This window comes from Paralichthys olivaceus, chromosome 2, assembly GCF_024713975.1.
Source record: "Paralichthys olivaceus isolate ysfri-2021 chromosome 2, ASM2471397v2, whole genome shotgun sequence".
Lineage (NCBI taxonomy): Eukaryota > Metazoa > Chordata > Actinopteri > Pleuronectiformes > Paralichthyidae > Paralichthys > Paralichthys olivaceus.
This window is the reverse complement of record NC_091094.1, coordinates 24,737,787-24,759,904: the sequence shown is the minus strand read 5'-3', so window position 1 is coordinate 24,759,904 and position 22,118 is coordinate 24,737,787. Positions and strand designations below refer to the sequence as shown.

Here is a 22,118-nt window from a genome sequence, read left to right as displayed (position 1 = left end):
GCTGCGTCCAGACTCTGAAGATCGAGAAGAAGTCTGCAGAGAAACATGGCAGACAGAGAGGCGGACACTGTCAACGATGTTAGCGGTCTAACACAGAGTTGCGATGGTTCAGGGAGCGCTGGGTCCCCAGAGGATGAGAGCCCGGACAGGCCTGAGCATGGAGCGGAAGCCCAGTCCACCAAGGACCTGAAAAGCGTCCTGGTCACCAGCGTTTTGAACTTAGAGAAGCTGGACGTAGACTTGTACAGGTGAGGTCACCGTGCACCGCTGTGACGACATCACCTGGGCGTATAGAAACAACAGAGTACTGCAGGAATTGACTTTATGGGTTCCACACCTAAACTGTTCCCTTGTCTCTTTTTCCTTGGCGTTTGTATTCCTGCAGGAAATATACTCTTTAGCCATCTAAGCTTTATGACACGTTTTGTTCAGCAACACAAGAACAACAAATGAACACAACGTCTGTGTGTTTTAAAGTGTGCTAACATTAGTCTGAACCACACGGACTACAGCGCGGACTTATGCGTCACCACCATAAATGTTCCTATTTCTAGTTGAGCCATCTCTCCCACGTGTTCTGCAGAGGACAGTTGATGTTGTTTAGGAAGGAAGTGAGTATAAACACAACAAGGATGTAAAGGCGGACTGTTATTCAGTAGTTTTCCTGTTCAGCTTGATGATAAAATGTTGTTGACAACCTGTGTAGTCTCATGTAGCCCTTTCTTAACATATACAGCACCAGAGATGAATTAACTGGTGTGTTTTATGTCATGGAATAGAACATGATACTGTTTTAACTGAGCTCGTGTGAACCACAGACCTTATTCCAAGTTTCCAACTTTGGGAGAAAGGAACCGGAAGTGCAGAAACGCTTACGTTGCAGTACATCCCCACCCTGCTGCTTTGTTTATGAATGCAAAATACAAAACACTGTATCATTTGTATCTCAAAGTTAAGAGTACACCTGTAAATCAACAGGTGTTGGCTTTAATGAACTTACTCTCATTCAAATCAATGAGTAGACTGAACATCAGAGCCATCATAGAGGTATCTGTTGTTGGAGGAATGTTTTATTAGACTATATTTGTTTTTCAAATTTTCTACAGAGGGACGCATCACTGGGTACCGCGCTCCCAGCGTTTGTTTGGGGGTCAAATAATCGGTCAGGCCCTTGTTGCCGCGGCGAAATCTGTCGCTGACAACTTCTATGCCCATTCGCTTCACTGCTACTTTGTGCGAGCAGGTAAGATGAGCTGACTCCATAAGACGTGAACTGAACATGTGATATTAGAGAGTGTTAATTGATAATAGCAAGATTTCAAAAGAAGAACTGAAAAGAAACAGTTTCACAGAGTTCTCCATTGAACAGTTCCTCATCTACCAACCATAATCATATCATAATCGATAGAAAGGTCCAGATAATTGTGCACAGAGAGAGTCCCAGTTACTGTTTCTCTTCAGATGTCTTCTGGATGTTTTTCAGGGGATCCTAAGGTTCCAGTGCTGTACCAGGTGGACCGCACAAGAGATGGTCGTAGTTTCACAGTGCGCTCCGTGAGGGCCATCCAGCACGGACAGCCAATACTGATCTGCCAAGCGTCCTTCCACAAGCTGCAGCCGAGCCCTGTGCAGCATCAGTTTACCATGCCTGTGGTCCCTCCGCCCGAAGACCTCCTCAATGTGGAGGAGCTTATTCATCTTTATCTCAAGTAGAACAACCATTTGTTTTGTTTATGGAAAAAAAAGCAACATTCACAAGGGACTCATACAGACAAAGCACACGTATAGCAAGGCATATGTGGAGCTTTTATTCTCAATTGGTTAGATTACAGTATTACATTAGAAGTTACCATCAGTAGTTTCAAGCTTTAATTTTTTTTAAACAGCGTCTGCTGTTTTTCCATGAAAAGTGCATGACGGGGACAAAGAGGGAAAAAAGCTGTGAAATGATTGAGAAGATGAAAAGTGAAGTAACATAGAAGAATGAGGTTACTGGAAAAGTCAATTCATCATTCAAATATCTAAGTTCTTTATTTATTCCATGATCACTTGTTCATTTTATTTGAAACATCTGGTCTATGAGTATCCCAGTAGAATCTTACAGAGGTGCTATCTGAAGCAGTTCCACTAACAGCAGACACAGTGACTCTTTAACAGAAATATATTTGCTATAAAAGTCCTTGAACTGCCCTGCAGATGGTGTTTCTCAATCACGATCTTCTGTTATTTTACAGTAAACCAGACCTGTCGGAGAAATTAAGACAAGGCCTTAACAAACTGCTGGCTAATGAGATCCCCATTGAGATAAAGCCAGTCCAGCCACTACCCTCTTACAGACCTGCTGCCTGTGAGCCGAAGAAGCTGTTCTGGGTGCGAGCACATGGATACATTGGTAAAATTAGCTTAATTAATTATTCTGCTGTTTGCAAAAATGTGTTACATATGTGGAATAGAATTTGAAGCTACATCCTGAAATTCTACAGTGTCCAATTTTTTAAGTGTTTTTTTAAGTGCTTTGCTGCAGCTAAAACAGTAGTAGCTAGTAGTAGATAGTATCAATATTTAATGATACAGCAAACTTAGCAGTTGAAGGCATGCACAAGAAAAATGTTGCAACACTCCATACATGTTGGAAACATTTTTTATGTGAAAATAAATGAAATTGTGAGACTTTTAAGACACTATAAGCTGAATTTGATGATATATTTTATATGTGTGTTTATGTAGGTGAAGGCAACATGAAGCTGCATTGCTGTGTGGCTGCATATGTGTCAGATTATGCATTCCTGGGCACTGCACTGTTGCCTTACCCCAGCTACAAGGCCCAGTTCGTGGCCTCTCTGGACCACGCTATGTGGTTCCACACCACTTTCCGCAGCGACGAGTGGATGTTGTACGAGTGTGACAGCCCATGGGCAGGTCAGTGTTGTGTGTGCTGCTCATCTGTTGGGGTTCATTTGTTGTGTCTGTCTGCATCACAGTACTGCAGCCAGGCAGTTTTGAAATAATAATAATATCTTTATTTATATAGCATTTCTCAATACAGAATGCTTCAGAAATACATTTCAAAAAACACTATAAATTGAATAGACATTTAGATAGTGTGACAAATATTTAAGTATGCACCCATTACGATAGTAAAAACTAGAATGAGGTATCAGGGTAAATCAGGGAATCCGGTACGATACAAGTACGTTTTAAGCTTTGATTTAAGGGAAGTTACTGACCTACCATATTTCCTCAGGCAGGGTGTCCAGGAGCCAATGAGCTCTTATTTCAAAAGCTCTATGCCCCCGTAGTCTTTCGCCGACAATCCAGTTTAAGGGCCCCTGCCCGAGGATCTAGAAGTGGAATCATGGTTGTAAGGGGATGAAAGAGCCATAATATACTGAGGAGCCAGACTATTAAGTGCCTTGTAAGTACTTGAAAGAACCTTGAAATCAATTCATATAATGTATTACAAGCCAGTGTAAAGAGGCTATAACCAGAATGATGTGTTCCAACCTGTTAACTCTGGTGAAAAGCCTGGCAGCTGAGTTCTGTCTGAAGAAGCTGTACACATTTTCTATTTAGGCATATAAAACAGCTGTTAGAGTTTTCCAGGCGTGATTAGATAAAAGAATGTATAATGGTTTCTGTATATTTAAAATTTAACAAGGGTCTCCAAACCACAGTAACTTTCAGAGAGGTCTGTTGTACATTGTTAATTTTGCTAAGAGCTACACAAACAAATCTGCCAGTATAGTATATCACCCAATGTGAGTTTATTGCAGAATATCAATACTAACATTAATATTTTATAATGCATCAGTTTAAAGGGTTCCTTGTACAATTAACACCCTGTGTTCTCTGATAATCTTGAACTGAATTGAGTTACAAATCAGTGTATAACCTTGTGATTCAGTATGGAAGCGATTCCAAATCAGTGGCAATACTCGACCTGAATGCAACTGCTGCAGCTTGTGTCAGCCGACCTTGTCAAAATCCTGGAGACAGATCACTCCTGTGCATCATGCTTTTGTCTAACGTGGTTTGTGTTGTGTCCTGCAGGGGGCAGTAGAGGACTGGTTCAAGGCAGATTGTGGCGAAGAGATGGGGTCCTGGCTGTGTCCTGTTCCCAGGAGGGAGTCTTGAGAGTGAAATCTCTCACAGAGCCCAGCAAACTATAAAAACATTCCTCAGTCTAATTTATGTATAGCTCCATGTTGTCCATTTTTAAAATAGATTAATATAATATAAATATATTGATTATGAGGTTTATGATTTCTGTATGAAGAACATGTTGACAGTCAATAAAGAATGAGAGGTTCTAATAGAGGCATGCTTGTCATTTGTTCAATGAGATTTATTCTATGAGCTGCTCATCGTCACATACTTATATTTGAAATTCATCAATGTCGAGACCATATTCTACTGCAAGGATCTGCTTATACTTTTTGAAGTGTCATTGATTTGACACATCATTTTCTATTTAACATAAGAAATACAAAGCACAGAGGTTTGTTTCATCAAGCTTTTGGAAAGGCATCACACAAACATAAGAGCAGCATTGACTCTATCAGTGTGCTAATAGTGGACAGATCTTAGTTGTGATTAGAGGTGGAAAACAAACAGACATTTAATGTAGAATAATTCTCATGATGTTTTCACTAGTTCGTTTCATCTAAATTGTATGAATTGTAGTTTTCTTTACTCCAGAAAAGGCCCTTTATATTTAAATACTTTATATTTAAACGCTGAACACCCCTCACCTCACCCTCTCCATATTCAGCTGCAACATGAAACTTCAACACTAGATATCACAAAATTCTACACACTGAACCTTCAAATTGCAAACAGCAGCAATCTGCATGATCTGAAGTCGAGACACAAACTGAATACAGTGAGGACCTGAGACAGGACGACCATTGAAAATATACTGACTGATCCTCAAGGAGATGATACAAAGTGACATGATGGAATGATGTACAGAGTCATCCACCTGCAATAGTGTCTTAAAATCTACTGACACATTTATGTGGAGTCATTTTTGTTTATTTGTTTGTTGACGAAGTGGCTGAGTAGATTAAAGGCTGTGTAATTTTACATGTGTTTACTATTTACGTAATTGTCCTTCTTTTGGACAGCACGCTTTTATTTTGTAGTGTTCTGCCGGAAACGGACAGACCCCTGCGCGTCCTCTGCTCGGCCTCACTGCTGCGGCCCAACACCAACACTAGTTGTTTTCTAACTTCTGGAATCAACGCTCACATTCGATCGGAGATGCCGCGGGTCTATGTCGGCAAGCTCAGCTACCATGTTCGAGAGAAGGACATCCAAAGGTTTTTCAGCGGTTATGGTAAATTGTTGGAGATCGACCTGAAAAATGGGTAAGACCACCTCGTCATGTTTAATAGCCTTGGTTAGCTAAATGCTAATGTTCCACTCGAGGCGGACCGGGTGTAATTGTTCGGTTATACAGCATTAATCAGCCTGATGTTTGTGGGCTAGACTTAATAATTAGATAACCCCCACATATTTGATTGTATTATGTTTAAAGTCACTCAATGTTTACCAGAACAGGCCGCTGTTGTTTATAAGCTAACATTAACGTTATCTCAGTCGCATGTAAGCTAACTGTTAACGTTACCCTCACTGTCGTTGTTCAGAGTCCCTCTGGTTTTTAATGAGCAACTTTGCTAAAAAGAGATGTGATTAGCAATTTGTGCAAATCTTATATTATTACTATTTGTTCAATTATAATGAGAGACCCCGGAACTCGAGAATCTTCTAAAGCTAAATCGCAGCGCAGTTAAATGTCCCATGTAGCTCGTAAGCCGTGCAGTGTATTGCGTAGGCCCACGTAACTAGCATGAAACCTCGATGTGGATTCTAACAGCGTTAGTAAGTAGTCGTAGTACTAAGTTAGTTAGTATTTATCCAATTTAAGAAAAGTGTTTTGGATGACCCCGAGATGTTTAACTATAGACTGTGAGTCGTTGGATAAGGCACCAAGAGTATTATTCAAGCTTGTGTCAAAGGTAGAGGAGCCAGTTAAAATGGCTTCAGTTTTGTTTTCCTTAAGTTGAGAGACGTTCCTTGACATTCGAATTTGATGTCATCCAATTAGTTGAAAATATTTTAAATTGAGGAAGTGTTAATTATGTGAAACTGCTAGATACATCTGAACGTCATTTCTGCACAGTGGTAAAAAATACTAAGTAATAGAAAACTGGAGTCAAGGGGAAGCATGTAAAGAGAGAGTAAAGGTGGACCAAACTAGAACCTTGAGGGATACCATCAGGTGATCAAGAGTAATCCTCTTTTTATTTAAATCATCAGTACCCCTTCACTTAAATCTTACACACTGGACCTTTAATGCATAGATTAACACATGATGAACATAATGATCAGTACCTGCTATGACTCATGCACATCGATCCCACACAGGTACGGCTTTGTGGAGTTTGAGGACATGCGGGATGCTGACGATGCTGTGTATGAACTGAATGGAAAAGAGCTGTGTGGGGAGCGAGTTGTCATCGAGCATGCCCGAGGACCAAGGAGAGACGGATCTGGCTTTGGAGGACGCAGTAAGTCCAGTGCGTCCAAGTTAATTTACATTTGGGTCTCTAATCACTCTCTGTTTACTATCATAACCTTAGACTGACTGCTCATGTAACAATTACAATAATTTAAATTAAGCTGTCGGTACTCATATATATATATATATATATATATATATATATATATATATCGTCACACCTTGGTAATTATAAATCAGTTTTTAGCATCTGGTAGTTTGTTTTTTACAAGAGGCTTATATCCACTGCCATCTAATGGAGTTGACACAGTGCCTGACGGCAGGTAGAAATAAAGACTTAATACAGTGAAAAAGAAGTGTGTTAAAATCCCATGAGTAACAGTTATTAAAGAAAAGGTAAGACTTGTGAAGCAACAATGTATTCAGTTTGAAATCAACATTAACAAAGTGCTTGATGTCTCAATTTGAAAGAGTCCACTGCGGGCTGAGTCCGAGTCCAATGAGGGTAAAGATGACTGACCTGTTTGGCCTGGGCTTTCCCCTTACAATGTGTGTGTGACCTTTGCCATTTGACCATTGGTTGACATAACCGGAAGCCATGATGACAGCATCCTTTTCCAATAGACCAGGGTGATGGTGAGGAATCCTGTTGGTTTTACTCTTGCAAGACATATTGCAGAGGACCAAGCCAGCACACGTCAGCCACTGATTTGGCTCCCAAATACTCTAGTAAAACAAAGAGTTTTTGGTAGGCGTCATCTTTGTGTTATTACTTTTCAAATGTATTGTGAGCAAAACAAGGAATACTGTATTGTTCGGTAAAACAAAATCTATGCTTAATAGTTGGGAGATATTTTCTGGCTGTTCGACTGAATTGAAGAAATACGATGAAAATGTTGAAAGCAAAGAGAATCAAATAATTTTAGACCTATTAATTTGGGTGAGGGGGAAAAAAGTATTTCACGTAAACAGCTTCTATGAGAGGGATTGTTGCAAGTTCCCTGCAATAATTGGCACCAGCAAAGTAGTAAAAACGTATATATTTTACTGTAAATCCTTAAAAAAAGTTTTTAAAAGTACAAAATATAGGCACTATGTATTTATCCATAACAACACAACTCAACATCTTGATTTTCTGGATCCTATGTTAAGTAAAGCTGATTCTATAGTCATTCCTTTGCAGCTATGGTCACAGGTTTTACTATGGTGCTTTAAAGAAACAACTTATACACACAAGTTAAGTAAAAAAATGCTGTTTCTCATCAAATTTCAGTAATCCCTAACTGCTGTACCGAAATCCGACAGCTCCTGGGTCCAGAGGATGTGTAAAGCATTGTTTATCTTTAATTACCCTGTTTCTGAAATCTGACAGCTACTTAGCAGTCTATTAAGAGAAATAGTTAGGAGGCTTGGGCCCAGTATTAATTCTAGGCAACCAAGACCAGTCTGTAGTGGTGGTTTCTTATATAGTTTATGCCATTTCGGACTCCTCACCATTCCACAAATTAGTGGAAAACTTTTATCCTCCTGTCGTCTTTAAAGGTGGCGGCCACAGCAGCTGGAATCGCACTGGCAGGGACAAGTATGGGCCGCCTGTGCGCACTGAACACCGCCTCATTGTGGAGAACCTGTCCAGTAGATGCAGCTGGCAGGACCTCAAGGTGAGAGATAATCCACAATTAAACAGTGTATGGACTCCCAACCAGTTCTTAACAGATTTGATGGAGTAAAAATGTGGGAGCTAGTCTCTAAATAATTCAAGTATTTCCGTTTTAATATGCACTGACTGTAGCATGACACTGATCTTAAACGTACAGCCAAGACAAACAAGCACTTTAGTTCTGGAACAACTAAATCTGTACACAAACCTCATAGTAATTTTTTGTTTCTTCGTAGGATTTTATGCGGCAAGCAGGTGAAGTGACCTATGCTGATGCACATAAAGGCCGTGCCAATGAGGGCATCATTGAGTACCGGACCCGCTCAGAAATGAAGCGAGCCATAGAAAAGCTAGATGGTACTGATGTTAACGGGAGGAAGATTCGTCTGGTGGAAGACAAACCTCGGCGCAAGCGCTCATATTCTGGCAGTAGATCCAGGTAGGTGAAGCTCAAAGCCAGATAGAATCCCTCATGAAGCATTTGTGTGCATTTGTTGTTGTCGTTCTTTCTCCTATTGTTCATATTCAAGGATGTCATGTTGAACACACAGATCTCGCAGCAGGAGGCGCTCTCGCAGCCGCAGCCGAAGAAGCAGGAGTTCTCGCAGCCATTCCAGGTCTCGCTCACGGTAAGTCAAATACTGGGCTCCCATGCTCCCCGGAAAATTTTTGAAAATGCAAGATGTGTTCAAATGATGTCAAGGCGTTCATGTGACAAGGATACAAGCAGCTACAGGTGTCATGGGGATATTTGTCTTTGTCTACTTTCAAAATACTACATTTTCCGTTTGAGTCGGAGGTGTTTGAAAACAATGATGTAAACACTCACCATTGATCGTCTCGTTGGTCACAACATTGCCTTTACTGATACGTGAGGCTCCTATCATATCACCCTCTTCTGGGAGAAAACAGTATTAACATTGGCTTCCAGTGTAGATCGCAACGTGGATATTTAGTTGAAAGTGATTTTACTTAGCTTCTGTGAGTGGGAATTATACTAAGCAGTCTTAAATCAGAGACGAGGAGTAAGGTAAACTAGGGAAGTCTTTTTTTATATATATATATATATATATATATATTTTGAAAAGTCATATAATTCAAAAACGTAATTTTCTTTCTCTTTTGCAGATCTCAGTCTCGCAGCAAGCGCAGGTCTCACTCCAGGTCAGGACGGAAGTCTCACTCGAGATCAAAGAGAAAGTCTAGCCACTCTAAATCCCCAGAGAAGTCTCGTTCACGCACCCGCAAATCACGCAGCCCCTACAACAGCAAAAAGTCCCGCTCTCGCTCAGACACGCGCAAGTCACGCTCCAAGAGCAGATCCAAAGCTAAAGTGGAACGCGAGTCCCGAAGTCGTTCCAAGGAGAAGTCTTCTAGCAAGAGGTCTCGAAGCCGCTCGAGTTCCCACTCAGAGAGCAGAAATGAAAAACGCGGCTCAAAATCTCCTCTTGGCAACAACCGCCAGCTCTCCAAGTCCCCAGAAAAGCGCTCTGTGTCCCGCTCTAGGTCTCGCTCTTGATCCTGGGTCAGCCTCCCAAGACCTGACGACTTCTGTTACAATGTATTGAACAAAGTTTAGTAGTAGTAGTACACATCCCAGCCCTGTATCTGATGTGCTTTGAGATGTTTTCAGGTCAAAAATGATTTGTACCTTTTGGAACAAATTGGGAAGTCATTTTATCAATATATTTTCTTGATCTTTTGGTTTTGTTTTTCTGTGAAATGGTGATCAGAAGGTTGTTGTATTTCTCTTGTTTTAATTTAGTCTAAATGTACCATTTGAATCCAGCAGCAGACAGCAGGGGCATCAGTTACTTCATATTTTGATAACATATATGATATGTACCAAGTCCAAATAGAAAGATGTAAACGTTCTAACAAATATAATTCACAATTTGCATGTTCCGTGATGATTGTTTTTACCTGTTTGACTTTTAATACCCCTGATCCTCCTCCTGTGTGAGTTATATTTGGAAGCCATCTACAACATTTAGCTCTGTCATATTGGAATAAAATAAAGCATTTAAAGTAAAGCCTCTTTATTTATTTCATGACCATGAACATTCTTTGACAATGTATAGATCACAATAATATTGTGATTTCTTTTTTGTATTCATCCCTACAGATAAGAGAAATGTTATCTAATACTATTAGGAGATAAGTTGTCCATGGCTATTCATGATGGCAGCAAACAAGTACAAGAATCTATATGTATTAGACACATTTCTGTGATGAAATGGCCATTAACCTTACACTGAATAAGACATTTGACAAAAGTTAATGGTTGCTTTGGCAACTACTACCACTTCACTGGAATGAGTCACAAACATGGATCATGTAATATTGATGTTCATTCCTCACTTTGGAAATTTCAAGTTTCATATAAAAGTAATAGCATTATAGGAGTAGTTGTTTTTTAATCACCATATTTCACTTATTTATTTAGTTTAAAGGTGTATATTAAAGTAAATGATCCGTCTAACATCCATCATGCATTCCCTTTACATTCTCACATATTTACTCCATTATACACCTATACCATTACGCAAGTCCCATGAAAATAAACACTTCATATATTTTTAAACCTTATCTGTACCTAACAAAGGGGTGCTCCCAGAAACCATACGCATGATTGGCTCTCGGTTTGTGCCACATAATCTCCAACAGAATTTATCTCATTCTTTTTCTGCTGTGTTATAGAATATCCTTCTATTGTTTTCCCATCCATTTTCTCTCCGAGGAGGCTCACGTGGAACTTTATGAGCCTGAAATCTGTGGGGTGTAATCATTTCCTCCACTGATGAACACGATGAGATCGGGGTGAAAACAGTGAGGGGAGTTCATCCTGCCTCACCGCTGCGCTTCCTGGTTGCTAAGCGGTTAGCGTCGCTGGTTACCATTCCGCCCCATAATGCATCACTTCTCATGGAGCCTTTGAGGTAACTTGAGCAAAGTGAACCTGTCAGTGTAACGTAGCGCAGTGTCGCAGGTGTTAGTGGGTGCTATCATCGCTTAGTTGTCTTCACTATGTCTAGAATCGATGAACAGAAAAGACTGAACGTATAAGGTAACGACGTCAAGCTATTAGCTACACCGCTAATGCTACTAGCTTATTAGCTGTGTTTGCTAACACAATTCGAGCACACCACGGTGGACACTTCTGCTTATGTTTGTAATTTGTCCTTTTGTAATTGTTTGGTTTATCATAATAGTCAAGCTAACTCAGCCCATAGCTAGCTAATAAAGGTGTAATGTATCAAGTAGAGTCCGCAGCTAATATGTGGGATCTACTGTAAATTGGGGTTAAACCTGTTTCTAGGTGTATGGACTAAACATAATAAATGATGGAGAGGGAATCGCACAACTGCGTGGTGTTCAACGCTTCTAAAAGAGAAGTGTTCACGGCCAGCAATGGATACAAAGCAATGCAGAAGAGACTACGAGCTCAGTGGAAAATCCAGAGGTAAGGAAAGGTTTGGGCTGGAACATTAACCTCTGTCTGCTGTGTTAGTCTACGTGCTTCAGGTCGAACAGCGTCTGAAGCGTCTGTTTCAGAAAACAAAAGATACAAATAAACCACGTGTTCCACAGCATGAAAGATGAGCTGTCCATGGAGAAGCTACATGGCGTCAAGTTGTGGATCTCTGCAGGTCCGAGAGAGAAGTTCACAGCATCAGAGGTGATGACAGGATGTCTTATATCAGTTTATTGTAATTATAATAATTCGTTTGTTTGATGTGATTTATAACTCGTGACTCAACAAAAGAGGCGGAAGTGAAACACTTGCCCGCTGGTTTTCACACCAGCATGTATTTGACACTGTCCCCATGTGTTTCCAGCTGGAGGTGCTGAAGCACTACCTGGATGGAGGAGGAAACGTCCTGGTCATGCTCGGTGAAGGAGGAGAAGTCAAATATGACACCAACATCAACTTCCTCCTGGAGGAGTTTGGAATACTGGTCAACAATGGTGTGTATTGAAATGACTGAAAGGACAGATAAGATCAGTCAGAAGTGTTTTTATTATAATTTCATGGAATTATGTATTATCTTTCTCTCCGTGTCCGCTGCAGATGCTGTTGTGAGGAATGTGTATTACAAATACTTCCATCCTAAGGAGGCGCTTGTGTCTAATGGTGTATTGAACAGGTTTGCTGCAGCAGCATATTGTTTTTCTTATGCAAAAATATTCCAATCAATCCCTGTTTGTTTGTAACCTGCAGAGCCTATTCAAATGAAATTGTTGATGTACATCTAGTTTTCTGCTTTCCTCTTTTCTAGAGAGATCAGTCGGGCTGCTGGCAAAGTGGTCACAGGAATCATTGAAGATGAAAATGTTGGGAACAATGCACAGTAAATGATTTGTCTATATATACTTCTTAGCCTGAACCATTTCGCACTAGGATTTGGGAGCTGGTTTTGAACATGATTCTGTTTGTTTGTGTAGAGCTCTGACCTTCGTGTACCCGTACGGTGCCACACTGAGTGTGATGAAGCCGGCCATCCCTGTTCTTTCTACTGGCTCAGTCTGCTTCCCCCTCAACAGGCCTGTCTTGGCCTTCTATCAAGGAAAGGTTAGAGGCTTCAAGTACCTTTCATACTCTATAATAGTTATGAATTTATTCTTGTGAGGTGATATTCAAAGATGTCTTGTATGTTATGAAGGAGGCTGGCAAGCTGGTTGTGTTGGGTTCTTGCCACATGTTCAGTGACCAATACATCGACAAAGAAGAGAACAGTAAAATCCTGGTGAGTCCAGTTGACATTCAAAGATTTGTTAATGAACACATCAGATGTTAAGAGTTGTTTTGCTCTCCTGTGGACTTCAAGTCAGTTCAGTCAGTTTTATTATTTTCATTCCAGGATGTCGTGCTGCAGTGGCTCATGACTGACAATATTCAGCTCAATCAGATTGATGCAGAAGACCCAGAGGTGAGGATGTACACTCGAGAGGAGAATGGCCTCATTATTATTTTCTTTCACATTAGCTGTGATCTGTAGTACAAAGCAAGGGAACTGGCTTATCATTGTAAGTTCAGGGGAAACTTTGTGACATCATAAGTACCTTCATGCTTAACTGAAAGAAGGAGGTTAGGTTGAACCAAATGTATGCAGCCATGGCAACGTTCGCTGCAACTTCAAACTGCTCTGAGCAGTTTTGTTCATGGTCAACTCTGTTGTCCTATAGAAGCACCGCCCACCCCACACAATCTTAAAACCCAGTAGCTATTGAAGGATTATGAGAAGCTTGATCCACTTTAGTTCATAGGTGATAGTTATTGTCACTAAACTGCTGGATGCATATGTCACGTTAACGTTTTCTGAAGATGTTTTTCATGCAATTGCAGGTGATCTACTGTAAAAAAAAAAAAAGGTGGTCTATAATATAGTATGTATAGTAGCAGACCTACATACAGAACATATTTTTCTATTGGATAGATGTCATTAAAGCCCCATGAGAACATGAGGCAGATTATGTGATCATCAATCATAGCTCCAGCATCAATGTATTTTATCATATCATATCATAACTGTTATGACTTTATTGTGTCCCTAAATGTCTCCTGTCTTTATTTAAATATCAGCATGTAATGAGATGTTTGGCTTTGTTTTATGCTCAAGTTTCCCCCTGAACTGTTCATAAGACAGAGATGTGAACTTTATAAATTATAGTTTGTGCCAAAATATGCAAACAATGCAAATCCATGTTTGTGAAGATTAACACAGAGGTGATACTTCATATGGGTGTATTATGACTGATAACTGAATAAGGAGCTTCACACAGGTGCATTAGATTCATACAGAAGGAATCAGGAATTATACAATGTGCAACTTAGATGTAAATGTGTGTAAATGTGTGAACCCAATGAAAAAGTTTAAGAGAACGTTTGCTGTAATGAAGGTGATGAGGAAGATCATGCTGATTCAGTTCCAATAAGATTAACTCAGCAATTTAGGAAAACTGTAATGCTAAGTGTTTATACAGATCACTTTACATTGTGGTGGTTCAGGCCCCTGATCTCCATCTTACCCTCTTCTCCCCTAGATAACAGATTACACCATGTTGCCAGACACAGGGTGTTTGTCAGAGCAGCTCAGAGTGTGTTTACAAGAGGGTGATGAAAACCCCAGGGACTTCACCTCTCTCTTTGACATGTCTTTGTTCAATTTGTCCACTGACACCTTACCCCAAGTCATCAGGTGAGACTGCAAAATGTACCTGACAACATTATTCCATCATTACAGCACTTTTTCTCTTTATGTCTAAGAATATTTTTTTTCTGCAGTGCTTACAAACAGCTTAATGTCAAAGACGAGCCACTTCAGCTGATCACACCACAGTTTGAGACTCCACTGCCTCAGCTTCAACCTGCTGTAAGTTTCAATCCTGCGTTTGTGTTCCAGTGTTTTACACACTTATCACTCACATTCTAGTCATCTGCAAGTCAAAGCCCCACCAGTCCAAACTCACAAGTGGATCTTGCCTCATTTAAGGTCTTTCCACCTGCCTTAAGTGATCTACCTCCACCCATGTTGGACCTGTTTGATCTGGATGAAACGTTCTCTTCTGAGAAAGTGCGGCTAGCACAGCTCACCAATAAATGTGAGTTTGTTACTGAAAACAAAAAATGATCTGGTCAGTTTGATGATTTACACCCTGTTCACAAGTGGTCAGCACTAAGTGCAGGCACAAACATACCCAAATGTGTCCATGAATGTTAGGCCACATGAGGGACGTCTACTATCCAGACATGTTTTTACTCTTCTTGGTGACCATATGTTGAGTTGTTTGTGGTCACATTTTTTTTAACCACATGATTTTATTTTAATGGGTAAAATCTTTCTTCAGACTGCGCATTCATTCATTTAGCCCCTCCTAAGTCCCGACTCTGCTCTCATGCGACACAAATGCAGTCATCGGGCACATCTATACAGTAAGACGGTAAAAACATAATTTGGTCTTCGAACACATTATGTAAAATCATTGGCCTCTAGAGCAGGAAAGTGAGATCCAATCACAAGTGGCAATGAGACACATACTCAGGATGCATTTTGATGTCAGGTGTGAACAAACTGAACTTAATGCTGTCCACTTCTAATCAGTATCTCAGGACAGATGTTAATACCAGGTGTGAACAGGGCCACAGTAACATAATCTGTTCTAATCAAACTGGTTCTGGTCACAGGTACGGACGACGATCTTGAGTTCTATGTGCGTAAATGTGGTGAAATTCTGGGTGTGACGCCTAAGTTGGATAAAGAGCAGAGGGACGCCAAGCACATCTTGGAACACATTTTCTTTCAGGTCGTAGAGTTCAAGAAACTCAATCAGGTGAGAGAACCTTTTCATCTTCTCCAAGCAACTTTATTTCCATCTTGAAGGACTTGTCTAAAAGTTAACTTCCCTTTTGCAGGAGCACGACATCGACACTGAGGCACGATTCACTCCGGTCTGAGTGGATTTAAGCAACCTTTTCAACTCTGCCTTTTCAATAGACAGGTGCTGCTTAAAATAATTTAATATCATGAAGGTAATGTTTTTCAAAAAGTGAACTTTCATATCAAAACAAAGAGGCGTGATATATTTCACACCCTGTAATGAATCTAGAATATACAAAGTTTCTCTTTTTGAATTAAAATTATATTTATCTTTCCCAGGATTTTAACACACCTGTTCCATGACCAAGCTGATAGGTAGATTCTAACATAGATATGATCATGGACTTTCCCAACATGGTACTTTTGTGTTTACAGACTGTATATTAAGTTAGTAATCTTTATACCTCTTTTGTATGCAATCATGGAATAAAATAAATCATTGTTAAAATAAACTGACACAAATAAAGTTATTGACACTTTTATTTTAAATATTCAAATCTTTAAAAACATTGTTGTAGACAAACAGCTCTGCACGAGTCCTCACACATGGCCCCTGTGGTAAAACCAATAAGATGAAATGATGTTGGCATCACAAACAATAATGAATCTTTAACTTTTAAACTTGACCATTGTACCTTTTATATTATCAGCCAGTCCTTTAAGATTCACACTGAGTCATCTTAGATACATGGTGGGTTCAGAGAAGACAATGTACAGCCATAGAAAACTATTTTTACTTTTCAGCCTCCGAATTGTTAAGTGTCTGAGGGTGGATGTAATCAGGGGGAAACTCCAGCCAGTGAAGGTTTTCTCGACGGAGGTTTCGGACTCCACGTTGACTCCAGAGCGCTGGACTCGATGCAAGATTTGGGGCTGTTGCTCTCCGATTTAATCAGAGACACATCCCAGGACATTTGAGAGGCAGTGAGATCACTGAACGACTGGTCGGACAAAGCAACTTTTTGTCTTTTCTGAAGGAGCACGTAGGGAGTGGAGGACTTTCCCTGTAAAGGAACAGTCAGGTGACAGTTGTCTTTTTCTTGATTATTCATGTTGTTCACTGAAATCGTCACAGTGGGAGAAATGGGGTCTGATGACAGGCAGAGGAAAGCCAGGCCCGACAGCCTGGTGTCAGATCCATCAGCCATAGTTTCATTTGATGCCCTTGACATGGATAGCTGCTCCAGCGACAAAGCTGACATCAAACTCTGTTCACCAAAGAACTTCTTGTCAAGCTCTGATGGAGATGAACACTCAAAGCTTTTCATATCTAGGAAGTAAAATGTCACATATCACCTGATCAGATTTAAATAAATCCATTTGCAGAATAAAACCTATATTCTTACCTGTAATGACAAAAGCTTTCTCCATTGTTTCCCTGGGCCTGTGAGTGTCAGCTGAGGTCCAGGTGGCTTTTAAACATCTGAGGCTGCATGTTAATTGACTCAGCTGGAGAATGAACAGGTCATCAGTCTGAAGGAGGAAGGGGGGAGGGGGGGGGATGCAAGCCTCTCAAGCAATAGGCAGATCAGGCACGGACATGTTTGAGACGTTTGTTTGACATTTTTTCATATTTTCATGTATTATTCGAATTTATTTTTGAAATTTATGTCTGAAGAATATTCTAATTAAGAAATGTGTTAAGAAAACCGAACAAACAAAACAAGCTTATTAACTAATATTAATTTATTGCCTGAAAGTCTAAAAATACTTTTAACTGCTCACTTTGTACAACCAGTGGTTCACAACCCAAATATGTTTAATTTATAATAATATTACAAAGAGTAAAGCTGCAAATATTTACATTTGAGAGATTGAAACTAGTAAATCTTGTGATACTTGACTTAAGTGATAGTTTATTTTCTGTCAATAACATAAATAATTACTAGACCTCAAGCTATTGGATGTAGAGATCCAGTGATTTTTTTAAATGTAACGTTGAGTTTCATATATTTTGTTTGCACCTGTAGCTTTCTTAGACAGTGATTAATGAGGCAACAAAGTTCTAAGATGTATATTTTCTGAAAAAATAACAAAATTAAAAAGCGTTTGTGCCTTAGAAAATAAAAACATATTTTGCAACGTGTGATCCGTTCGAAGGTACAGGAGGATATTTGTGTATTTTCATCCCCCATTATTGTTGTGATTATTATTATCTGTTTCATTTGTTTGTTGTTTTGAATTATTATATTTTATTATTATTTCCATTACAGGGCTGTTTCAAGATTCAAATGTTTTATGCTTTATGCTTTATTGTCATCACACTCGGGTACAGTAAAACTGTCAGAAGCTTCTCTACAAGGTATGTATGTATGTGTGTGTATATATTTATATATATGTGTGTGTGTATGTGTGTGGGTGAGTATACTGTACTAAAAACTACAATAATATCATCATAGCAGCATCCGTCCTTCTAATATGGGCTCTCCTTTGATGCAGAACATATGATTATATTTAACTTAAACGACGATGTTCCACAGCATGAAACATGAGCTGTCCTCGAAGAAGCTGGAGGACGTCAAGTTGTGGATCTCTGCAGGTCCGAGAGAGATGTTCACAGCATCAGAGGTGATGAATAATCACACGATGTCTTGTATCAGTTTAGTTTATTTGATGTGATTTATAACTCATGTGATTCAACAAAAGAGGCGGAAGTGAAACACTTGCCCGCTGGTTTTCACACCAGCATGTATTTGACACTGTCCCCATGTGTTTCCAGCTAGAGGTGCTGAAGCACTACCTGGATGGAGGAGGAAACGTCCTGGTCATGCTCGGTGAAGGAGGAGAAGTCAAATATGACACCAACATCAACTTCCTCCTGGAGGAGTTTGGAATACTGGTCAACAATGGTGTGTATTAAAATGACTGAAAGGACAGATAAGATCAGTCAGAAGTGTTTTTATTGTCATTTCATGGAATCATGTATTATCTTTCCCTCCGTGTCTGCTGCAGATGCTGTTGTGAGGAATGCATATTGCAAATACTTCCATCCTAAGGAGGCGCTTGTGTCTAATGGTGTATTGAACAGGTTTGCTGCAGCAGCATATTGTTTTTCTTTTGCAAACATATTCCAATCAATCCCTGTTTGTTTGTAACCTGCAGAGCCTATTCAAATGAAATTGTTGATGTACATCTAAGTTTTCTGCTTTCCTCTTTTCTAGAGAGATCAGTCGGGCTGCTGGCAAAGTGGTCACAGGAATCATTGAAGATGAAAATGTTGGGAACAATGCACAGTAAATGATTTGTCTATATATACTTCTTAGCCTGAACCATTTCGCACTAGGATTTGGGAGCTGGTTTTGAAGGTGTTTCCGTTTGTTTGTGTAGAGCTCTGACCTTCGTGTACCCGTACGGTGCCACACTGAGTGTGATGAAGCCGGCCATCCCTGTTCTTTCTACTGGCTCAGTCTGCTTCCCCCTTAACAGGCCTGTCTTGGCCTTCTATCAAGGAAAGGTTAGAGGCTTCAAGTACCTTTTATACTCTATAATAGTTATGAATTTATTCTTGTGAGGTGATATTCAAAGATGTCTTGTATGTTATGAAGGAGGCTGGCAAACTGGTTGTGTTGGGTTCTTGCCACATGTTCAGTGACCAATACATCGACAAAGAAGAGAACAGTAAAATCCTGGTGAGTCCAGTTGACATTCAAAGATTTGTTAATGAACACATCAGATGTTAAGAATTGTTTTGCTCTCCTGTGGACTTCAAGTCAGTTCAGTCAGTTTTATTATTTTCATTCCAGGATATGGTGCTGCAGTGGCTCATGACTGACAATATACAGCTGAATCAGATTGATGCAGAAGACCCAGAGGTGAGGATGTACACTCGAGAGGAGAATGGCCTCATTATTATTGTCTTTCACATTAACTGATCTCCATCTTACCCGTTTCTCCTCTAGATAACAGATTACACCATGTTGCCAGACACAGGGTTCTTGTCAGAGCAGCTCAGAGTGTGTTTACAAGAAGATGATGTATACCTTAGGGACATCACCTCTCTCTTTGACATGTCTTTGTTAAAATTTTCCACTGACACCTTACCCCAAGTCATCAGGTGACTGCAAAATGTAGCTGACAACATTATTCCATCATTACAGCTCTTATTATTATGACATAATAGGACTGCCTATTAGCAGAAGTGTTTTATACTCTTCTCAGTGACCATGCGTTTTTTTTAACTTGTGGTCACAATATCATCATTAGCAACCAAATAATATTTTTTTTTTTTCAATGGATAAAATCTTTCTTCATAGACCAAGCTGCGCATTCATTCAGTCAGCCCTTCATGACTCCGCTTGCCCCCTTTTTTCCTCTCATGGACCCAAACAAACATTGTCATCGGACGCATCTGTATAATAAGTAATATTATATAATATAATTTGGTCATCTAACACAAATTACATACATAATAATTTGCATATAGAGCGGGGAAGTGAAATCTGCCACAGATGACACATTCAGGATGAGTTTTAATGTCTGGTGTGAACACATGTACTTAACACTGTCCACATGTGATCAATCTCTCAGGAGTCAGGACCGATGTTCAAACAACAGGGCCACAGTAAGACTACAATATGTTCTAATCTAACTGCTTCTGTTCACAGGTGCAGCAGTAAATCTTGAGTTCTACATTCACGGCCACTTTATTAGGCACGCCTGTTCAATTGCTTGTTAACACAAATAGCTAATCAGCCAATCACATGGCAGCAACTCAATGTATTTAGGCATCTAGACGTGGTGAAGACGACTTGCTGAAGTTCAAACCGAGGATCAGAATGGCAAATAAAGGGGATTTAAGTGACTTTGAATGTGACATGGTTGTTGGTCTGAGTTTTTCCAAAACTGCTGATCTACTGGGATTTTCACGCACAACCATCTCTAGGGTTTACAGGGAATGGTCAGAAAAAGAGAAAATATCCAGTGAGAGGCAGTTGTGTGGACAAAAATTCCTTGTAGATGTCAGAGGAGAATGGGCAGAGTGGTTCGAGATGATAGAAAGGCAACAGTAATTCAAATAACAACTCGTTACAACCATGTATGCAGAATACCATCTCTGAACACACAACACGTGGAACCTTGAAGCAGATGGGCTACAGCAGCAGAAGACCACACCAGGTGCCACTCCTGTCAGCTAAGAACAGGAAACTGAGGCTACAATTCTCACAGGCTCACCAGATTTGGACAATAGAAGATTGGAAAAATGTTGCCTGGTCTGATGAGTCTCAAATTCAGCTGCGACATTCAGATGGTAGGATCAGAATTTTGCATAAACAACATGAAAGCATGGATCCATCCTGCCTTGTATCAACGGTTCAGGCTGGTGGTGGTTGTGTAATGGTGTGCGGGATATTTTCTTGTGGCTCCAAAGTTGGATAAAGATCAGAGGGTTGCCAAGCACATCCTGGAACAGATCTTCCTCCAGGTTGAAGAGTTCCTTTGCAGGAGCACAGCATCGTCACTCAGGCATGATACACTCCGGTGTGAGTGGATACAGGCAACATGTTCATCATATTCAACTCTACCTTTTCAACATACAGGCGCATCTCAAAAGATTTTAACATAGTTCAACAACATGCTCCTTTTGTGATTTAAAATAAATACTTATATATGAAATGAATAGTCTCTCTTTTGTATTCAACTTTGGAAAAACCATATTGTGAAAATAAACTGAAGTTATTGACACTTTTATTTAAATATTCTGAGTACTCACTCATGGATCTGTCTATGTCTAGAGTTTCAGAATTTGTGGATATGAGGACATTTGATGTTATTGTTACTGTCTTTAAAGGAACTATGGTGTTTTATTTTCCTTTTAGAGGGCAGGTGGGATTCCAAACGGCCAAATTGTGTATTGTTAATAATATGTGTATTTTTTATATATATTTGACAGCATTATTAATATGGATAAAGTACAGAGTAAAGTATGAAAAGGTTGTCGGATGTGACTGTGGATAGTTGGAGTTTATTAATTATATATTACATTGTGGATAAGTTTGTGAACATGTCACTATTATTTTATTGTGTGCCACCTGCTGCATACCTGACAGTAAGAAACCAGCCAGGCTCTAACCCAGACCCTGCAGGAGCCAAGTGTCTCTCAATGTACTGTTTGCATGTTTCTGTGGGTTTCAAATAAATGTTCATCAATCCCAATCATTAGTTTTGTCTCTTATGTTGCTTTCCTTGAGCTGAAGTTGTGACACACTCACAGAGAGACAGAAAACAGCCAGACTTGAAAATACTGTATCTACCAGCATCCACCAGGTGTTTGTAAAGACAGGTACAGCACTTATCAATTTAAGGGACATCGGAGCATGTGCAGTGACATTACAACCACTTCCTGTTTGTTGGTTTTCCATCGAAGAGTTCAATGTAAAGGTATAAGTGTCACAACATGTCATCACCAATGTCTCTAGGCTTCCCTGACCAACTGAGGTAGATGAAATGAAAAAGCAAGACGTAGCTCCCTGACAAAATTTTTACAAGTTTTATTGTATGGCATCATGAACTCCTTTAGGCTCTCCTGACCAAATGTCACATGCATCGGGTAAACGGG

At 39.9% G+C, this 22,118-nt stretch overlaps 4 protein-coding genes across 8 annotated transcripts; all 4 read left to right on the top strand.

Annotated features, from left to right (window-relative positions):
- Positions 1-4,313, top strand: acot8 (acyl-CoA thioesterase 8). The gene is made up of 6 exons (XM_020086519.2): positions 1-248; positions 1,107-1,243; positions 1,484-1,709; positions 2,235-2,392; positions 2,728-2,919; positions 4,051-4,313. The coding sequence occupies exons 1-6, from the start codon at positions 46-48 to the stop codon at positions 4,167-4,169; spliced, it is 1,035 nt and encodes a 344-aa protein (XP_019942078.2). The 5' UTR covers positions 1-45; the 3' UTR covers positions 4,170-4,313.
- An 821-nt stretch (positions 4,314-5,134) lies between these two features.
- On the top strand, positions 5,135-10,216 carry LOC109629373 (serine/arginine-rich splicing factor 6-like). Of its 2 annotated transcripts, none has more exons than XM_069513022.1 (6): positions 5,135-5,369; positions 6,430-6,581; positions 8,066-8,184; positions 8,420-8,622; positions 8,735-8,812; positions 9,312-10,216. In XM_069513022.1, the coding sequence occupies exons 1-6, from the start codon at positions 5,263-5,265 to the stop codon at positions 9,700-9,702; spliced, it is 1,050 nt and encodes a 349-aa protein (XP_069369123.1). In that variant the 5' UTR covers positions 5,135-5,262; the 3' UTR covers positions 9,703-10,216. The 2 variants fall into 2 exon arrangements, with proteins under 2 accessions (XP_069369123.1, XP_069369128.1); XM_069513027.1 differs by having other exon boundaries at positions 5,138-5,369; positions 6,430-6,572.
- Positions 10,217-10,985: 769 nt separating this feature from the next.
- On the top strand, positions 10,986-16,438 carry ift52 (intraflagellar transport 52 homolog (Chlamydomonas)). 2 transcript variants are annotated; one of them, XM_069513001.1, is made up of 14 exons: positions 10,986-11,122; positions 11,503-11,646; positions 11,775-11,862; positions 12,023-12,152; positions 12,256-12,331; positions 12,464-12,535; positions 12,630-12,756; positions 12,848-12,931; positions 13,046-13,114; positions 14,229-14,383; positions 14,470-14,557; positions 14,678-14,786; positions 15,370-15,515; positions 15,598-16,438. In XM_069513001.1, the coding sequence occupies exons 2-14, from the start codon at positions 11,525-11,527 to the stop codon at positions 15,637-15,639; spliced, it is 1,308 nt and encodes a 435-aa protein (XP_069369102.1). In that variant the 5' UTR covers positions 10,986-11,122; positions 11,503-11,524; the 3' UTR covers positions 15,640-16,438. The 2 variants fall into 2 exon arrangements, with proteins under 2 accessions (XP_069369102.1, XP_069369106.1); XM_069513005.1 differs by having other exon boundaries at positions 11,065-11,250.
- A 610-nt stretch (positions 16,439-17,048) lies between these two features.
- Positions 17,049-21,708, top strand: LOC109629110 (intraflagellar transport protein 52 homolog). Of its 3 annotated transcripts, none has more exons than XM_069513007.1 (9): positions 17,049-17,864; positions 18,043-18,130; positions 18,282-18,411; positions 18,515-18,590; positions 18,724-18,795; positions 18,890-19,016; positions 19,108-19,191; positions 19,306-19,374; positions 19,462-20,160. In XM_069513007.1, the coding sequence occupies exons 1-9, from the start codon at positions 17,794-17,796 to the stop codon at positions 19,618-19,620; spliced, it is 876 nt and encodes a 291-aa protein (XP_069369108.1). In that variant the 5' UTR covers positions 17,049-17,793; the 3' UTR covers positions 19,621-20,160. The 3 variants fall into 3 exon arrangements, with proteins under 3 accessions (XP_069369108.1, XP_069369110.1, XP_069369115.1); XM_069513014.1 differs by lacking the exon at positions 19,462-20,160 and adding an exon at positions 20,167-21,708 and having other exon boundaries at positions 17,057-17,864; XM_069513009.1 differs by having other exon boundaries at positions 17,053-18,130.
- Positions 21,709-22,118: the final 410 nt, after the last annotated feature.